We start from the raw sequence: 21438 nt of genomic DNA on the forward strand, positions 1-21438 counted from the left end.
ATACCAAGACACTCTGAACTAACCAGGCCGAGATGGGTTTGGTTTCTTCAATTTTAGTCCATAATTCAACAATCTTAAAAGTTGTCTTTTCACACTTGTCTTATTTAAAACGCATTCGCCTAGTATAAGTCTTCTCCCTAGGGTGACACGGTACGGTCAGCCCATGGATACGTTTCGGCGGCTAGGAGCGCCGACCCCTATTTCATTGAATGATGGGTTGTCCTTTTATAATAATAATAAAGAGAAAAAGTAAAAAAAAATATGTATAATTGAGATCGAAAGTGACAGCTTGCTGGTACAAGGACCGACTACCAGCGTGAAGATTCTGACTTCAGCTGTGACTTTTTTATTTTATTTTAAGAAAAATATATTTCAGGTTGAGGAGGTGAGTGAGGAGATAGAGGTGAGGTGTGGAGGAGAGGAGAGGGAGGAGGGATCTATAGAGGAGGGGAGTGATGATGAGAGTGAATATGAGGTAAGTCATTTTAACGATGGGCGGGGGTTATTTCCCCCCCACCCTCCACATCTTATGATCTGAAACCTATTATTGCGCCTATCTTCTAATAAATGTTGTTGTAGTAGCATATTTTGATGATATATTTATGATTTTAAGGCTTGCGTTAAGAAAAATAATTCTTAAGAAATAAAACACCTTTTAAATATCCCTTTAGTTATAGAGTTTAAGACCTATTCCTTTAACTATTAAGAGTTTTGAGAGCTGTTCCTTTAAATATTTAGAGTTTTAAAAACTATCTCTTTAAATATCTAGAGTTTTTAAACCTATCTCTTTAAATGTTTAGAGTTTTGAAAACTATCTCTCTAAATATTTAGAGTTTTAAAAACTATCTCTTTAAATATTTAGAGTTTTGAGAACTATCTCTTTAATATTTAAAGTTTTAAAAACTATCTCTTTAGATATTTAGAGTTTTGAAAACTTTCTCTTTAAATATTTAGAGTTTTGAAAACTATCTGTTTAATTATTTAAGAGTTTTGAGAACTATCTCTTTAAATATTTAGAGTTTTTAGAACTATCTCTTTAGATATTTAGAGTTTCGTGAACTATCTCTTTAAATATTTAGAGTTTTGAAAACTATCTCTTTAGATATTTAGAGTTTTAAAGACTATCTCTTTAAATATTTAGAGTTTTGAGAACTGTTTGGACCAGCTTGACGCTACCGAGCACTCACATCTATACGAATCTATTCTGGCGCTAATCAGTGATAGCCAAGGTATTAATAATTATTATTAGTCTTATCATCATTTTCATCATTATCATCATTAGCGTTATGATCATCATGATCATAAATCCTGAGTTGGAGCGCAAATTCGACGTTCAAAACTTCTACTTTTTCAGAATTAGCTTTTTTTTAATATTAAATAACGACAACGAAAAATAAAGTAAAAATATATATATATAAAGATTAATTTTTATTTTCTCAACATGTTCCTATACATGACGTCTGTCGTTTATTGAAGAACTTTTTTACATTTTATGTCGTCGTTATTTAATAATTTAAAAACACTAATTCTGAAAACATACCCACCCCCAAAGTAGGAGTTTTGAACGTCGAATTTGCGCTCAACCTCAGGATTTACAGATATTTAAAAAGTTTAATATGTCTCAAATAAATCCGAAAGAAGTTTTCCACAACACTGCATACTCAGTTCAACTACCTTACATAGCCGGTCACTCCCTTTAAGGGACTATAGCCGTAATTCTAAGTGACCCGAGACGCATACCCTTTAAGTTTTTTATCTAAAAATAAATTATTTCCATTTGTCAAAGTCAATTGTGGAATTATGCGTCAGGATAAAGGAATGAAATTTACAGAATTTAACAAATTGTAAAACATAAAAACGAGAATTTCTTCCCCATGCGTTAAAGATTAAAATTAAAGGGGCACCGTTGTGAATCAGACAAACTATAAATACATAGACACTTGACAGTGCCTCTAAGTGGATTGGTGACCATATAAATATATCTGATGTAGGACAAGAAAAGGAAAGAAATGAGTTAGAAGAACAAGAAAGAAATGATGATGCACAAGCAGATGCACAAGAACAAGAACAAGATGAAGAACTAAATAAAGTGGAATCAGATGTAAGAGGTAAGTGAATCCGAAATCTTTCCATTGCCAAAATGAAAGGATTAGTTAGAAATTAATCGATTTTACTGCAGGAGTACGCGATAATATCAATACAAAGAAGACGACTTTTTTATTTAAGTTTTGATTGTTAACAAGCTTTTTTTGTAATACAAGTTTACAAGTAATAAAAGTGAAGATTTTATGTGTATCAATGCTGTTTGAAAGCTTGATATTAAATCATAATTGTATTGATATAATCGCCTACCACTGTAGATTCCTGCAGCGTCCTTGGCGACCGACGATTTTTTTTGCAGTTCTCTCATTTCTAAAACATCAGATGAAATTAAGATTGATACAAATTTATTTCTAATACGATTTTTGTTTAGCCTTTTTTCCCCTCTTTCATTTTTCATAAACAATCTTTAAAATACAAACACTATTTTTCGTAAAAATCTATTTTTATGTAGAGACCTTGGGGTATGCTTACTTTCTTAAAATCAATGTTTTTTAAGTCAGAAAGGCCCGGAATTAATTCATAATTATAAATAGATCAGACGACTTTACAATCTAATTTTACAAATATGATTTAAAAACAGATAGAAACAAAATAGGCCTATTCCTGTCAATTCCAAATTGTGGTCTGCATTTATTGTGTATTTAAAATTACCAGATATGTAAGTGTGTATGTATGTGTAAGTCGTCTGATTAACTGTCAATTAATTCCGGGTACTTCTGGTAATGACTGTAAATAATATATATCTTCAAAGCCTTGAAATTTTTATTTCAAGTTAGATAATGCGCACAATCACATACATTTTTTTTCAGCGAGAGTTGAGAGTAAAGATGCAGAAAATCAGAAAACAAATCCTCAAACTTTGGAGTTTGAAAAAACACCACCAACTTCTGAATTAGATCATAATATTTCCAAAGGTCCCTCCAGCCCTTATTCTCAACCAAAATTTAAATCCGAATCTTCTATGGCTAAACTAGATTCTAGCAGCTACGAACCATTGATAAAACCCGACCCAACACTGGCTGATACTTCTGAAAAGCTGGATACTCTTATGAACTCCTCTACGACTCCTGCCGAAGCGAAACGATCTGATTCTCGTCTTAGTAAATCTAATGAAAATGGAAGTACCATTAGCATCACTACCCCTAAACTAATCATTGCCGAAACAGAAAATAGATCTGAAGACTCATTAATAACTGAACCCAAAGATAACTCCTCGCCTGCGGATCATCCCCCTGATGCCCCTGTTGTTGTGGACCCCTCGCCCCCTGAATCCAATGATCCTTTACCTACTGTTCTCCCTGAAGCCCTACAATTTGTTGACCCTAAAGCCCCTGATCATGTGGAACCTAAGGTCCCTGATTATGTGGAACCTAACGTCCCTGAACATGCGGACCCTAAAGTTCCTGAATATGTGGACCCTAAGGTCCCTGAATATGTGGATCCTAAAGTCTCTGATCATGTGGACCCTAAGGCCCCTGATTATGTGGAACCTAAGGTCCCTGAATATGTGGACCCTGAGCTGGTTTCAAGACTACTTGAAGAGGCAGCAGCAGATAGAGAAGGAAAAGGGTAATAAAAAAATGATGATGTTTAAAAGTACATGAATTATATACAGTGTTAATTACAAAGGAAAATACTTCAGAGACGACTGAACGGAATTTATACGGCCTGTTTCTTCATATTCACGATTCTATGCAACAAAATTGTTTCTTTCTGTGACAAATTATTAAAAAGACCTAAAATTACTAGATTTCAGACAGAAGACTTAATCTAACCTTGTGATCGTAATTATAATGAGTTTTAGATCGTCTTCGCAGTCTCATCCTTTTTGAATAACCCTGTAGTAAAAGTATTAAGTTAAAGCTTTAATTAAAAAAGAGGGTTTGGGATGGGATGGGTCAGGGTCAGGGTCAGGATTGGTAAGGATTGGTCAGGATGGGTCAGTATGGGTCAGGATGGGTCAGAATGGGTCAAAGTAATAGTTTTCATACAAAACTTTTACACTTCCATATGTTTGTTAGTTGAGTGCGAACCAGAATAATGTGGAATAAGACAGTTGCAATAATGAAGTGTATTAGGGTGTTACAAAGCATATTAAGTAACTTATCTTATCACTTAGTTACTTAAACGGGTCTGTTTACAACTTTACATTGCACAAATGCTGTGTATCAAGTTTAATGCACTACTTCAAGTCATGACTTGATTCTAGAAGTCGTCTTCCAATTCCAGAATTTTATGATTATCACTGTATCTGAATGGGTTTGTCGATGTGGTTATAATTGGTCCGGTATTTGAAGGATTCTGAACAGTATATTTTAAACTACTATTCAGACTTTTGCCCTTTCTTTACAAGAAAACGTCTCACAAATTTCTGAAAGAAATACGAGCAAGAAAATGGCAGAAAATTGTCTAATATCAATCATCATTGTTCCTCCGATTAAAGGGCATTATTGTCTTTACTTAAAATCACATTGCTGTCCCTTCTAAGATATTAAATTTTGAATTTACTGTCCCCTTCACGTATTCCTGAAGCGTTCTCATTTTTTGTTATTTACTGTTAAACTAATTCGGAATCATCGAGCTTATTTAATATTTATTGCATTATTATTTTAAGTGCTTTCCTATTTAAAGTGTATAATTTACAATAAGTAATCTTATTTAGATTTTTAGATCTACATTTCTTTAATGGAGTGCACTCCCTTAATCTACATTTCATTAAGGGAGTGCACTCCCTTAATCTACATTTCTTTAAGTGAGTGCACTCCCTTAATCTACATTTCTTTAAGGGAGTGCACTCCCTTAATCTCTCAAGTGTAAACGTAATATATTAAGTGACCCACTAAATGTTGCCCTTTTTACACCTCATTCTGATCATCTCGATAAACAATGAGGAAGATATCATTTTGCTCTTTTTTGCAAAAACAAGATTTTTTTCTTATTTGTAAAAATGAATATCTCCATCATTTTTTCTTGATAATAGGTATCGTTGTGAGTAGGGCATAAGGGTAATTTAAAATTGCGTTGATAGTCTCGATGAGTTATAGTAGCGCTTATTTGATCAGTTAGTTAAAAGATTTTCTACCCATTTAACTTAATTCACATTTTTTTAACATAATCGGCACCTATGTGTATTGTGTAATAACTTCGAAATTCTGGGTTTTTTTAATTAATCATTATTGATTTATCTTGTGTTACCAACAATGTAAACTTTTTTATTTTGCCTTTAAAAAAAATGTGTGTAAAAAAAATTGTGTTATTTTTTTTGTAACAATTTTAACTTAATCTTTTTCTTATCTAATGTTTTCATTTTCATAACAAATCATATTTATACAATATAATTGTTCTTATTTTCGTATGTTAACCTCGGATGTTTCTAAATATAATATTAATAAAAATCTATTGTTTAATGATATAATTTAAATCTTATTAAAGGGACTGTAGATGTAATTTCAAGTGGAACTTCTTCTGTAGAGTGAAATAATGATATTATTAAGGAATTGAGTCCTTGCCACAAGCTCTAATTTTCTAACCCCTATATCCTTGCGACCCAATGTCGTTGGCATTCGATATTTCAAACTATGAAATCGACAAATAGTTTAAGCTTGAAATATCTAAGGTTTACACCATCAGGTTGTAAAAATATAGGAATTAGAAAATTAAAGTTTGTGACAAATACTCAATTCCTTTTCTGGGAGTCAAAGAAAATAGATATTTTTATTCGATTTGGATTTTCATGAACTTTTTTTATTTTTGATAAGTTCACACTTCACTTTTTACCTTCCAATTTCCGGGGATAATTTTTACGCAATTTTTAGCGAAAAAAACACGGATTGTGATTGTCCCAATTCTAAAATTCCAAAATTGGTAATCATTCAGGAAGACTCAGAAGAATGGAACGGAAAGACGACATTCAGCAATCGTATGTAAATTTGATGTTATTTTAAAGCAAGATTATCCAGATACACACTTGACCAGCGTCTTTAATTAATTGTTACATAAATTTTCGTGCATAGGCGAATATTTTTGAAGGGGTCTCGGACTTGATTTCTACGGAATGATGGTTGATCTTTTATCCATTTATCTTACCATAAGCTTGCAAATCAAACAAGTTTTTACAAACTCCACTTTAACAGCACTAAATCTTCACTTATGAAGTCCACTCATAATCTAGAGATAATAAACTTGAGAGTGAAAAATTCAACACAATAACTATACTGTAGTAGAATCGAGAATTTTTATGATCTTTTAACGATCTCATCAGGGAAAAATATTTGTAAACAGAATGATGCCAAGCTAAAAACCCGATTCTGTCTACCTGACGCTAACTCTGGGTGCTAGTAGCATGGGTAGAAGGGATGTTGACCCATAGGGTTTGATAAAGCTTGGGATTTCCTCCTAAACCCGGCAGGTTTACTGATGCTAAGGAAAGGAGTTAGTTGGTGATCAACCTTCTCAGCGTGAAGTATGAGAACGTATAAGAGATCTGCAGCTCTGTTTTCTCATCTTCAATAATATTTTATCAGTAGAATAGTATTCAGTTTGTATTTTCACGTTTAATAAATAATAATTCCGTATATCGTGTAATATCAGTTGAATGAGTCTTTATTAATTTGGTCTTTCTTGGAGTGAAATATATCTCCCTTTTGCATTTTTATTCCTATACAACAATACATAGTCATTTATCTCGACTTTAGAAATTCATTCTGGAACTGGGGTTTATGTGGGAGTTAAAAAGCTTATTTAAACTCCATTTTGGAAGAGAACTTGGTAAAAAAAACTCTTTGTTCATTTATTTTTTACATGCAAAAAAATAAGAGATAGTTTTTGAAATTTATAGAAACAAAAAGATCGTTTCGTTTTCTTAAAAATATCTTTCCAAAGCCAAAATTGATCAGAATTTTGTCAATTACTTCTTTTTAAAAGAAGCTATAAGTAACAGACGCTTGTACAAAATATATAAAATATAAAATGCAATATTTGAAATAAAAAATTTTAAAAATAATTTTGTTAACCTTAAACAATGAGCTTACTCCGTTGTAAAGTCGTCTTTGACTAAGATTTTCTCCCAGAGCCGGAGACCAAACCAAACTTTATCTCTGAATCTGATGGACAGTTTACAGTATAAACAATTTTCACGTGCAGTAACTCAGCTTCAAAAGTTAAACAAAGAATAATACTTAAAAATTGGGATTTACATTTAAAATCAATTGCCATTTTATTTCAGAAGATAAAACATTGTTTTAGTACTGTTCAATAACCGAATTATAATCTTTTACCCGTCATTAGTAAGTTTTCATTATTATAAAATATTACATTTATAGATTGTAAACCTTTGTCAATTAAATGTATTTTTTTTAGGATCGAAATACATATGATCACCATTTATTATCGATTTTGGAAACAACAGAGGATGAGAAGGTTATTCTCTGAATGTTTGAATGTTTGAATGTTCGGGAGCTATAGTTAATCGTGACTGTGGGTTTGATTAATATATACCCCTTTGGCTCAATCCATGGAAGATTGCTATGTAAGTTTCCCATTGTGCATTTCAAGATCAACCCCTTGTTTAGCTCAACAAATTTACACTGCACACCAAATATATTTTAGAATAAAACATTAGACACATCAACTATAAATTTGTTACAATTAATATTAGTATCTAAAAAATAACAAGATTATGGATATTAAAGATTAAATATGGATAAATAATATTACATATGGATGCATAAAAATCACTTATGGATTACATTAAAATAGTAAATACTGAATTGAATAAGTTTAAAATAAGTGGTTTACAATTGATAGAATTATACATTTTCATAACAAATCATATTTATACAATATAATTGTTCTTATTTTCGTATGTTAACCTCGGATGTTTCTAAATATAATATTAATAAAAATCTATTGTTTAATGATATAATTTAAATCTTATTAAAGGGACTGTAGATGTAATTTCAAGTGGAACTCCTTCTGTCAAATAATGATATTATTAAGGAATTGAGTCCTTGCCACAAGCCCTGATTTTCTAACCCCTATATCCTTGCGACTCAATGTCGTTGACATTAGATATTTCAAACTATGAATTCTGACAATGACAAATATTTAAAGCTTGAAATATCTAAGGTTTACACCATCAGGTTGTAAAAATATTGGAATTAGAAAATTTAAGTTTGTGACAAATACTCAATTCCTTTTCTGGGAGTCTAAAGAATAAAGATACTTTCATTCGAATTTTTAAAAATCATATTGAACAAGAAAAATTTTTGATTTTCATGAACTTTGTTTATTTTTGATCAGTTTGCACACTTCACTTTTTACCTTCCAATTTCCGGGATAATTTTCACACAATTTTTAGCGAAAAAAAACTCGGATTCTGATTGTCCCAAATCTAAAATTCCAAAATTGGTTATCATTCAGGAAGACTGAGAAGAATAGAACAGAAAGACGACATTCCAGCAATCGTATGTAAATATGATGTTATTTTAAAGCCAGATTATCCAGATCCACACTAGACTAGCGTAATTAATCAATTGTTACATAAATTTTCGTCTCCAATGAAACAAATTTTAATATGAATTTTAGAAAGAAAAATAGAAAAAACTTATCCGTAAATTAAATAATTTATAAACTAAAATACAAAAAATGTAATTGTATTATCATGTTATCATCGTACAACCTTTTTTTGTAAAAATAATATAAACAATTTTGTATCCTTAAAATTATCTCGATACGGGGATGATAAATATCTAGATCTCAAAAAAATTTCGTCCATAGGCGAATATTTTTGATTGGGTCTCGGCCTTGATTTCTGCGGAATGATGGTTGATCTTTTATCCATTTATCTTACCATAAGCTTGCAAATCAAACAAGTTTTTACAAACTCCACTTTAACAGCACTAAATCTTCACTTATGAAGTCCACTCATAATCTAGAGATAATAAACTTGAGAGTGAAAAATTCAACACAATAACTATACTGTAGTAGAATCGAGAATTTTTATGATCTTTTAACGATCTCATCAGGGAAAAATATTTATAAACAGAATGATGCCAAGCTAAAAACCCGATTCTGTCTACCTGACGCTAACTCTGGGTGCTAGTAGCATGGGTAGAAGGGATGTTGACCCATAGGGTTTGATAAANTAAGCAACTAAACAAAATAGAAATAATGTTGTTTTACCTTGGAATTAATTAGTTAATGTTCACAATTTGAAAAGTAACAGGTAACTGCAGTGTAAGATGAGTTGGCGTCTATTTTCAATGCCGCGTTCCGCGCAAACTACCGATAGTACTCCAGCATTTTGGTTAGGGTGAGCCGAAATGTTGGAAAACTATTTCGCCGAATATTATCAAAAACGAGTGTTGCTATTTGGGCTTCCAATTTTTGAACTTATCACCATGTTACATATGAAAGAAAAATGAATAAAGAAATCAATGCAACTACTCTTTTCAACCGAATATTCGACGAGTCGGTTTTCTTACATTTATTATTATTTACAAAGATACAAAAACTAAAGGAAAATACTATACGAATTAAATATTATGAATTGAGAATGGAACAGAGTGCAGGGAGAACTTCAGTGGATTGTTACAACTCTGGAGCTGATCTTCAACTGACTATTTTCCCCAGACTTCGCTCCACCCTGAGCTAGAGCTTAACCCTAGTATCCCGGGAGCTGGCCGGCTAGCTCACCAGCCCCGGGCCTCTGGGGTAACAGAACTTTCAGCTTGGCTTCGGTTTCTCCGCGTGGCTTGGGTTATTTATAGAATTCAAACACAAACAGGAATAAATCCGTTAGATCCAAGGAGGGATGGAAAAGGGGAAAGGAATGATGAAAAAGGGGGGGAGGAGGGAAATGATGGCAGGAGGGAAAAAACAACCATTTATGATCGCAGGAAAGATCAACACATCACTTTCCTGCTACATTATATAAAATACTCTTAATGAATTCTCTTCAATTTGAAATGTTTAAAACACATTCTTTTAAACATTATTCTGAACAGTTTTTTGTAATTAATAATGTCTTGAAATATATTAAAATATAAATATGGAACTCAGAAGTTCAAAAAGCTTTTGCCTCTATGACAACACAAGTTTGACATCATGCATAGAATAAAGTATAAATTTTTGAGATAAAGAGATAGATAAACAAATAAAATGTCTACATCATATTTCATTAACCTACATCGCTAGGTATATAAACTACGTATGAAGGGATTTCCTGGTGAATGTAAGATTATGTTTACACAGTATGGTGAACAATAATATGAATATATGAGGGGAACTGATGTTCCCTCCAACCATTCACCAAGCTGGGTATATAAATGAAAATTCATATTTGTTTCCTCATAATAATATATTATACAACCCTGCTCTATACTATCAAGGTGTTCATCAAACTCTTTCTTAGAATTTGGAAATTTGTATTCTTTCTTAATTATTTCTACTCCTGGAGGGAGTTTTTCACTAAGAAAGAAAACAAGTTTGTTAGACTTGTTATATGGTGTCTTGTTTAACTCAACCTGGAGCTGGGTGTATACAGCAGGATCTCCCGGGGTTCCTTGCATCATGAGGACTCCTGATCCCTGGGGTACCACTTGCACAACACCCAGTGGGATACATTGTACAAGGTTAACTGTACACCGTAGCATAGAGAAACTAGAGAAACCATCCTGATAATATAACAGGGATTGGCACTCAGTTCCTCTAGCTAATTCATGGTTGGTTAACAGACAACCACTATCAGATTTCATAAAATCCTTTAATTTATCACAATCATGTTCTACATCATCATATCTGAACAGTTTAATATCTCTCTCATTAAGCTGTTCTTCAAAGAGAGAGAAATTAAACTTGTTGTCTCTGATACAAATAAATTTGTCTGCTTTCTTCATAATCGCATCTATGGATTCCTTGTAATAACTAGGATTATCCACATCCCCCCAAACCAGCTCTGGTTTATATCCCAGTACTGTTGAAGGTTTACTATTTTCTGAATTAATATAACCATAATCCATGCAATGTTTGCATATGTTTCCTGAGTTCCTTAATATATGCAATATAAAATGAACTTCAAATGTCTTGTCTATGTTTAATCCATTATAAAGTTCAGAATCTCTCATTAGAGTTGGGTTTATAGATATGATGATGTTTTTAGCATCTATTTTGCTGAATTTATCTAACCTCAGGAGTTCTTCTTGTTCCGGGGATAAACAGTATTTACCTTCTCTAACTCTAGCGCCAAAACCATCTCCATATTCATCAACCACCACCAGGCATTGTTTGCTTGCCTTCACTACAAATATACAAATATATTTATAAGGTTTAGGTATTTGTTTTATAAATCAAAGCAGTCATATAACCGAGAATTGAAATAGAAATACTACCAAGATCTTCCACACAAAAAGGGATTGTAGGGAGGGAGGCCTTAAGTAAATATTTAAAGTATAGTCCATTTGAACAAACATTGGTTTAATTTAACTTTAAAAAATTACTTGCTATCAAGTTTTATGTATCTATTTATATAAAATTGTAATCTCTGTTTGTCTTTCTTGTTGTTTGTTTGTCCAATCATAACTCAGCAACCCCTGGACGGATTGGCCTCAAATTTTGGTTGGGGAACTCACAAGAGCTACTGGAATGTTCTTAGCTTGGTTTTAGATTCTAAGTTGAGTAGGTCGACTTTCATAGCGAAAATTCAGTTTCCTGGTAAAATTGTTTCTTTTAGTAACCTTGGCAGCGCCGACTTCCCAAGCTAGTTTTTATTTTAAAAATTATATGATTTAATCTTAATATTTGAGGATTAGGCTGGGTTACAATAATCTTTTGGCCGAGTGCTGCGGCTAAAATAGGCTATGGGGCCGTGCACTGGGGCTAAAACAGGCTGAGGAGCCGAGCTCTGGGCTAGGACTCTGATGACTAGTTGAAATATATATATTAATTTTTTTTAATTAGTTTATTTGAAAATAATTATTTTTTATTTTGTTCATATGTACTAACAATCAAATGGACTAAAAACCGGTTTGTTATCAGCAGATCATAAATTTAATTGGTCATAAGTCCAATCCATATATCAGCAATACAGATCATTTGAATGATTGATTTAGTAACTTTATATAATTGTGATTAAATACCTGCTACAAACCATGGAAGCACAGAGTAGAAATAACTCTCAAATATGGGAATACCCATCTCCCTACAGATATCCTCAGCACCCCAGAACTCAACCAAATTCTTTTGCTGGGTCTTGATCTAGATGTTCCACATTCTTATGATTACTAAGTTTTTTAGGATTTTTAAGCATTTTTATGATATCCAATATTTCTGCTTTTTTTCTTTCAAAAGCAAGATCGACAGGATATCCTTAACAAGGATTAATTTAATCTTTTGGATGACAAAAGGTACGGATAACTGCTTGATCCAGGTACTTGACCTCAGGATAATTGAGAATTTTGTAATTTTGGTTGACTGAGATTAGGGTTTCCACCGGAATTCCGGGTTACGGTTTACATACGGAAATGATCTGGAAATTTTTTCCATTTCCATTATGGAAAAGGTTCCGGAAATCCGGAATTCCGGAAAAAAATTTTCCCGTAAACCGAAAATTTCCGGGACGTTGTTCTGGAATTACGGAATGTTACGGAATAGTGTTCCGAAAAATTTGACATTTTAAACTTACGTAAAAGATAAAACCAGTAAGTAATACTATCTACAGAATAACAGAATGTGCTCCTGGTGTAGCTGTATTTAAAGTAATACTAAAACTGTGAATTATCATGAAATAATATAAATCCTGACTGCCATGTCTCAAAATAAATTCATCTACAGAAAACTGTGGAAAGGAAGACTACATGCATAGCAATCCTTGAGTCTAATTGATGTTGTTACAAAGCAAATAGGTTAAATAGTAACTTATAAAATCACTTTTAAATTGGTCTTTATACAGTATAGTATATACTACGTAATTGCCGTGTCTCATGTTCATTGAACTTTTTAGAGTCATAATTTCAGTCTAAAAGTCGTCGTCCTNGGTGAGTATCCTCTTGTGGAGGAGAGTTAGAACTCTTGGAACATTTTGATGGGCTGGATGTAGGCATCGTCTGCTGCTGCTTAAGTATCTATATTAACAACATGAAGGAGCCAGGGTAGCTCTCTGAGACTGAGTTGTGATCATCTCAAGTGTTTTCGGCTGACTGAGTACCGGGAGGTGTAGAGAGTGGCAAGGGAAGCCGGAAGGCGAGGGTGACATGTGGACTAATGCATGTAGGAAAAGGATTCATAGATTTATAGACATTACGGCTGCATATATATACTACACAGAATGTCGTCTTCCTTTTATTTCAAATTTGTGTTAACAAATATATATGGAAAGTTGTTCATTCAATTTACGTCAAACTTACATACATGTCTATTTGGGAACTTTTCAAAATGCCTCAGTATTTGGGAAATTTCCCAAATGCTTAGATGTTTGAAAAAATTCCCAGATGCCTGGACGTTTGGAAATTTTTTTCAGATTCCCAATTTTCTTTAAAAATTATTAAGCTTTAGGAAATTTTCCAAACATCTGGGTATTAAGGAAACTCTCAAATGTCTGGGAATATGGGATATATATATAAATAAATATATTTTTTAATTAAACCAAGAACAGCATGGTTATCAAAAAATTTAAAAAATCACATATACATTACAAAAAATCATAAAAGAAAAGAAAAGTTTTATTTAATAATTTCAAGGACAATATCTATCCTTACCTCAAGCTCCTTTGATAACTCAGAAAACATTTCCTTCATCAGCAGATTAAATATTGGAGAAATATAATTCCCCTTGTAATCGTAACACTCCTTGAAATTAGGACTAAGGCAGGAAATGTAAATCCCCCTTGCTTCTGTCTCACCACGCAAGACCTTAATATTAGAATGGGGTAAAAATGAATAGATATAATTTAAATTTTTTGTTTTTTACTGTTTTTAAGGGGTGGGTAGGGGACAACAAGTTTTAACAAATTTTGTGGCATTAAATTAAATTAAGTTAATGTAGCCAGAATCAAAAACGTAGTTAACAATTCATATCATATCTGTTTAAGGTGTCTTATCATGAAAACAATCTTGTACTATAAATTGGTGTTATTATTTAGTGTAAAGAGCTATATTTCTTATCCTTGTTGTTATTACATATTATATTAGATCAAAAAGAAAATTTTCTAAAAGTTATTAGCTACATATTTAATATAGGACTGGGAAAAAATATTCCATTGAATGAATGTTGTCTTCATGATTTTGATCCCAGTAAGACAAATTTGGTATCTAAAGAGATCTCTTAATCACCAACATTTTATCATTAATATTTTTTAATAATTACAGAAGTATTGAAGGAAAAATTTCCTAAATGTACAATATTCTATAAAATTGGGCAAAATAGTAGAATATCACATACAACTTCTTTTTTTTGTGGAGACATGCTTCAGGACTGGTGTGATCGAGCATTCCAATTTTCTATTTGAGACAAATAAAAACTACGGTAATTATAGGAATAATCTTTGTCAGCTAATAGTTTATATTTGATTTACATTTATGAGTGTCAAGTATATAGCTAAAAGTATAAGTATTTTCAATGATTATTTGAAACAACTTGAAATTTATTTGATATTAGTTGAGATAATGCATTTAAAACAGGCAGTGGGATTCATCTCAGCTGGGAGCTTGATTTCAGATTTTATAATTTCACTATTCTTTTTGAAAATTTCAGATTAGTTATTGAATGTTCCAGAACATGCATATTTGTAGATCTCTCAATTTAAATCTGAAGGTTCATCAATGGTCTAATTGAACGTTTAATCATTAAAAGATAGGTTAGAGAAAATACTGCCCAGTTGAATTCTTCATCAGAAGAGGTTATAAGAACAGTATTTTTTACCCTGAAGGAAAACACTCTAAGTATTTTTTTAAGTGAAGGATAAAAGTACTGAGATAGATGTAACCCCTTTTTGTTATTTTATATGGAAAAATTAGTTCCTTAAATAAACAGAATGTTTGTGATAAACCAATTCATGTTTTTATGGCAATTCCAGTCTCTTGATCTGGATCAAAATGAAGTGAATCCTAAGCCCTAATCACTGGGTTAAAATAAATACAAAAAATCATTTGTATTATACCATCCTATATAAGATACTTACACTTATAAATGTTGTCCTAAATATTCTGTAAATCCTTTGTGCGAGGAGTTTTGTCTGAAGCTTGTGAATAAATTATAAAATAGAAAACTTAATTTTTGATAAAGTAAAAGGTTTAACAATAAAAACAAGATTATTTTTATCTTGCAGTTAAAAAAATACCGAATATAACTTACATGCTACTAAAGGGGGCATAGGGAGGTGATTTACGTGAGATTTAGTTGTGACATGGAAGGTATATTAGCCCTCCTTAGACAAATTCATCTATACACCACTATGGAAAACTTTTTATATACATTTTTTTCACAGAAACACAAGTAAAATTGGTCTCATTATATAGTACCCTATAAGATTTTACCTCAAGTTTCTTTAAAAATTTAGAAAGACGAACCATCACTGGCAGGGAAAAAACAAGTTCCATGAGATATATCTAAGATTGAAAACAATAAGCTGTAAAATCTCATCTCATTTTTGTCTTGCTTTCAAATTCACACTCTGAATGATGACTTGTGGATTGTATTGTGTATACCTCATCTTGGGTTAAATTAACTTCTTCTCTTTCATCATCACTACCCCTATCAGCAGACTCTAGAATAAAACCTTTTTTCTGCTGTTTTCTCCTGGAATATGTATTGATACAAGTTGTATTTGAAAGATGTTTTAAATAAAATAGAATAAGCATTTGGTTAATATTTACTCACCATGCTCGTCATGCCAATCCTCCTTTATTTTCTCCCCAATGCAGTCTTGATCCCACTGCTGCTTGTCACCGTAGTTCTATAATTAAAGGAAAACTAATGAAAATACACCCATAAATATTTTGATAAATCCAATTAAATCTTCAGCATAAAACTGCGATTAGAAGTTTGCAGATAACAATGTAATTCATACAAGTTGCCAGCAATAATTGTGCATTATTTCAGATATATCATTCAACTTTATGATGAATTCGAATTGGCTACAATTTCAGAAAAAGGCCTTACAAACTGTATAAAGGAAATATAAGAAACCATTAAATTTTCCATTCTTGTATGTTATTTGGGTTTCAAGTTTATAATTAGCAATCAAACCGGCACGGCTTGGACCAAACTTTGCTTGGAACCAGACTCACACCCTGAGGGCTGGATTTGTTTATTCTTTATCAAAGAAGTTTTTATTTAAGTTTAAAAGTCACCTATTTAAAAAAAAGAAAATTTTAAATTATGTAATAGGAGTATTTAAATGCAATAAAAAAATCAAATAAAAAATCAATATTACATTATGAAGTAAAAGTTCTTGGAAAGAATCTAAATTTTAAGTGAAAAGAATTGCCATTTTACTGAGTTTCATATTGTTAGTAAAATTTTATCTTTTAAGTTTAACCCTGGAGAATTTCAAGTTCATAATAGAATATTGTTTAAAGAATTCTCTGTTAAACAAATCAAAATAACTTTAAAAGAGTTTTATTCTTTTAGTTTAGTTTAAGAGATAGTGAAATAGTAGTGAGAAATTGTGGACTATACCTTACTTTGAGTGCAATTAATTTCTTCATTTTTGTTAACACATTCTCTATCATCAGGATCTGGCAAAATAAATATTTTAAGATAATCTTATAAATCTAAAAATACCCAATAAAAATGCTTGAACAAGTAAAATTATAAAATAAAATTTTTCATTTTACTGCTTTTTGACCAACATTACAGTCCCTTGATTCCCCCCAACAAAAGAAAAAATAATAAAATAAAACTGACTCTGAATGTTTAGGGTCTTGGGAACCGTTGCAGTAAAGTAAATTCCCTTAACTTCCCTGTAAAGTAGTTGTAAATACATATTCTCACCCGGCTTGTCCTGATCATCAATAACACTCTGTATCATCCTTTTTATTTTCTCGGTTAACAGCACTGTCTTCCCAGTACCATATTGTCCATAGATGATGCTTCTAGGATGATGCTCAAACAATATCTTTTTCTGGTCTGGGGTCCAGAACATCAAGCTGGGGACAGATCCAACAGCACCTGCTTCCTTTACATCTTTGAATGTATAGGCTTCCTTCTTAGGTTTCTTTTTGTCAATAAGAATTGAGGGCATTAAAGACTCTGCACCTGTTCCAATGGAGTTAGTCTCTTTCCCACCAATCAACTTCCTTGTTGCCTCTTGCAGGAGATCTTTTGTATCAAGAGACAGGGTTCCAGAGCCTTTAATCTTGGTGCAATGTGCTGCTGCATAATAAAAGGAAACTAATCTTGAGTATGTATTATCAGTAAACTGTCTGGGGTACAGGATAAACTTATTGGAGTTAAGGATATGTTGATAAAGGATAAGCCGGCTCAAACAAAGCATGGAGCTTTAATGTAACTTCTCTATCAGGTTTCCTGTCTCTAAATCTGGTTTAATCAGAAATAGATGATCTGGGTAGTACTTCTTTAAGTTCTCTGGTACTTTGCCCTACAGTAAAGTTTGTGAAATCAGTTATTTAGGGGTTAATACTGGTATGAGATTATGTAAAGTCCTGGCCAGGGGTGTTTGGTCTAGATAATATACTATTTAGGGGTAAATACTGGTATGAGATTATGTAAAGTCCTGGCCAGGGGTGTTTGGTCTTGATAAGAAAATGTACATCTTGTACATAATGTTGAAAAATACTACAACAAAAACAAAAACATGAAAAATTATGGAATGAAGATAATTTGAAGTAATTTGTGGTATTTATTATCAACCTTATTTTACAAGTAAAGTTATAATAACAAAATATCACTATTCCTGGCATTTCCAAAATGTGGACTTTCTTTATGGTGCTTTCAAAATTACATGAGAATTTCACTCAGATTTAGACAAGTTTGGTTTAATTAATAAATTTAAATTTTATCAAATTCTTCATTATTTTAGTAACTTTAAAAGCACAACAACAGTCAGAACACATTTTTTAAATGTGCGGGACTAGTAGATTTATGTGGTCATTGTTTCAAGAACCATGCTGCAGCGTTATGTATTTCCAAATATCAAAGATGATCTCATATATATATGTTCTATCTTATAAACTAGGAGTACATCTTCTTTTAGAGAAGCAACAACTGGGTCTTCCTAGGGGCTTCTAAAAGTATTCAGAGATACATGAGAGAGAGAAAATGACAAACTAGAGAAACTTTATCTTATCTTAATATCCCCCGTATGCACCTCTGCACACAAAGAAAAAACAGAACTACAAGATACATTAAAGGCCTGCATTAATCTTTTAACCCTGTATAAACCTGGAGAATGAAGGTCTTTTACCTAGCTGGATCCAGATTTTGCTACTGGCAGATTTAAATATACTCCTTAATAACAAGCCTGGTTAGCTGTTATTAAGTATTCAAACTCCTCGGAAAGACGTTAATTCTTTTGATTGAATCTGGTTCAATGTGTAAATCTTAAGGGAGCTCAGAACAGTTAGGTTCTTTTACAACTCTCTCCAGTGGCTTGTGGCTGAACAGAACCCTGTGTGGAATAACATGGCAGTGCACCCTACTTGGAAAAAAAGAAAATAATAGTGCAGAAAAGGATTAGTTTCTCTATGCTTTTCTTCCCCCTCCCTCTTGCCAGAAACAAGGAAAATGGAAACATAAAAAGTAAAATCCTAATAGGTTGTGCACCATGCACTATAATACCAGTTTATACTCTGCTGGCTGCAAGGAAAAGATTGTTGTTGACAAGGCTGTATTCTAAAGCACTGTCCGAGATGATTTTCTTACAAGAATCAAGAATTCTTCTGTCGAAAATATCCACTCCTTGCCCAACCTTTCTTATCCCATTTGTCATTGTAAATGCGGAATTTTCAAACCCCGCTTAGCAGTGACTTTTATTTTCCCAACCTGTAAGAGAAGATATAAGAAATTTAAACACTGGACGAAAAAGCTGTGTCATCAATCCACATTAAAACTTAACTTGTCATAGAAATTTGACACCTCTGCATGGATGCGTAATGCTATGGGAGAAAAAAAAGCTAAAATATGTGTCATAATATTTTTCCCTTGTCTACAAGGGAATAGAATGCGTAGATCTAAAGAGAGGAACAGAAAACAGATGTATGAGCATCTAAAAAGAAGATACAGCAGTCAGAGAAAAAAGTCACTGCTTTAAAAATAAAATCAGTTAAAAATATACTTGGAAGATTAAAAAAAATGTGTAAAATTAATCTCAAATTCAGGAATATTTGAAGGTTAATACAATCAAAATAAGTAAATTTCAATAAATTACGGCCTTACCTTAGAATTAGGAAAGACTGAAACTGGAATAAATTTCCAATCCTTGTATTCTTCTTCTCCCAGATATTCTTGAACCATCTTGAAGAAACATTTTCCTCTCTCCAGCTGATCAATACAGGAACCACTGAAATTTACAGCTGCCTTGACTTCAAGATGGCAATAAGCCCGGTATTCCGGGAGAATCAACAAGAAGTCAAACTCTTGGTGATCAAGGTGGTGAACAGTTTTATCCTCCTTAGATAAACCAGCACTTGAAGATGCAGGCATACCTAGGAAATATGCTGGGCATTAGTGGAGTTAATTTTACTTAACTAAAACTAAAATATTCAAGGTATGCACTGGTTTCATTTTGTAAAAAGCTTTAATATATAAATATTTGTTTTATGATATCAAATATTTTCTGAACACTCTCTTGAACGGGCGTGTTTGCAATATCTGTAAAAAATTAAAATCAACCTCCACCAATTTTACTTCTTTCTTTTGCATCTGTAATTAAATCAATTTCAAACTGGTCCTTAATTTTTGCAATAAAAAATTCTAATAGGATTCTACAATGATAACCAGAAAACTGTAGAATAGGAAGACGACATTATAGGAATTCTAAAGTGCATTTGATGTTGTTTACAGCATATAGCTTTACTTGAAAGTTATAAAATTACTTATTAAGTAAAATGGGTCTGTTTACATTTGCCGTGTCTCATGTTCAATGCGCTAATAAAAGTCATAACTTGAGTTTAAAAGTCGACTTCCTATTCCAGAGTTTTCTGGTTATCACTGTAGATTATATTCAAAACAATATATGTAATTTTCTTCATGAAGAACATTTTGACCGCTTTTTCGAGGATTTGTAATACTGAGAAGATTAAGATTATTCTCATCCTTATTCATACTTATTCATCTATAAAAAATATAGTAAAATGGGTGGCAATCAATTCCAGATTCATTTCACATTCAGCCATTACCCGCTTTCATTTTTTACAAACACTCCCTTTAACTCCAAACTTATCTACCATTATAATAAAATAAAATTTTAAATCAGAATTTATTATTTCTGTTTCAATTATATAACTTTAGTATTGATACTCAATGGATCAAACAGTTATCCATATCTCTGGTCGTCCATCAGAATATGAAACATAAAATAATTATACCAAACCTTACCTGTGAAAAGTCGAAACATGCGAAGGTCAAAGTTGTGGAAGAGAGCTAGTGGAATGGACTCGGGAATTCTTGAAATGTATCTCCATACCAGAAGTTCACTAGCTCCACCTTCGTACTGGGACCAGTACTTTTTAAATGCTTCTCTCTCCTTTTCATCGTTTATTTCCTTAGCTTTAGCTTTCCATTCACCTTCACTCATATCTGCTACAACTTCAGTGGAAAGCCCATAATCAATTTTCTCCTCTGGAACTTGTACTCTTGTTGAGGTCAGATCCTTGGAAAAATAGGTTTCAGTAAACCTCAGAGCTGCCTCAAGAGTAGTAAGTTTGGTTTCATCACCACCTCCAAACTTAAAAGTCAGTTTTTTAGTCAGTTCATCCCCCATTATTATGGAATTAGATTACACATTATTATTTATAACAAGACTGCGTCAGATAGAAAACGTCTTATCAGTTAAAAATTGAAAGGCTAGAGTGATAAGAACATACAGATGAAGTATAGCGGATTTGGCGTAGGTCAGAAGTGGAGTATGGCGGACATGTGTAGGTCGAAAAATACACCACCCAATTCGACCTTTTTAGTTTGGATGTCGTCTTAACTCTTTTTTAAATTGAGCGCCATAATTTCTGGACTAAAATGTTGCGGGATTTAAACAATTTGCGCTCCGTACTTTTCCATAAACCGCAACTGCCAAATGTTTATCATCCATCTTTATTTCAATGAAAAAACGCACTTGACACTTGCTGAAAATATATCTGACTTAATTTTAATTCTTGAAAAGAT

General features: G+C 32.3%; 2 protein-coding genes and 1 long non-coding RNA gene across 5 annotated transcripts; 2 read left to right on the plus strand and 1 right to left on the minus strand.

Annotated features, from left to right (window-relative positions):
- Positions 1-376: 376 nt before the first annotated feature.
- Positions 377-3702, plus strand: LOC111715966 (uncharacterized; the record flags this gene model as incomplete). Its single annotated transcript, XM_023491373.1, is given in 4 exon segments — positions 377-475; positions 1142-1229; positions 1992-2108; positions 2913-3702. Coding segments are annotated over 4 exon segments (1068 nt in total), but the record flags the coding sequence as incomplete, so codon positions are not given.
- Positions 3703-4079: 377 nt separating this feature from the next.
- LOC111715967 (uncharacterized) lies at positions 4080-5170 on the plus strand. Of its 3 annotated transcripts, none has more exons than XR_002768365.1 (2): positions 4080-4751; positions 4824-5170. It is a non-coding gene; the product is annotated as an uncharacterized LOC111715967 (long non-coding RNA). The 3 variants fall into 3 exon arrangements; XR_002768366.1 differs by having other exon boundaries at positions 4857-5170; XR_002768367.1 differs by having other exon boundaries at positions 4890-5170.
- A 4413-nt stretch (positions 5171-9583) lies between these two features.
- On the minus strand, positions 9584-21083 carry LOC111715964 (uncharacterized). Its single transcript, XM_023491371.1, has 10 exons — positions 20656-21083; positions 19495-19763; positions 17092-17698; positions 16777-16835; positions 15976-16051; positions 15804-15862; positions 15633-15704; positions 13857-14009; positions 12240-12357; positions 9584-11401 (listed from the first exon to the last, which is right to left on the minus strand). Exons 3-10 carry the CDS (start codon positions 17591-17593, stop codon positions 10296-10298), a joined length of 2145 nt encoding a protein of 714 aa, XP_023347139.1. The 5' UTR covers positions 17594-17698; positions 19495-19763; positions 20656-21083; the 3' UTR covers positions 9584-10295.
- Between the last annotated feature and the right edge of the window lie 355 nt (positions 21084-21438).

The sequence above is a fragment of the Eurytemora carolleeae genome, unplaced genomic scaffold (assembly GCF_000591075.1).
Source record: "Eurytemora carolleeae unplaced genomic scaffold, Eaff_2.0 scaffold1922, whole genome shotgun sequence".
In the NCBI taxonomy this organism is placed as follows: Eukaryota; Metazoa; Arthropoda; class Copepoda; order Calanoida; family Temoridae; genus Eurytemora; species Eurytemora carolleeae.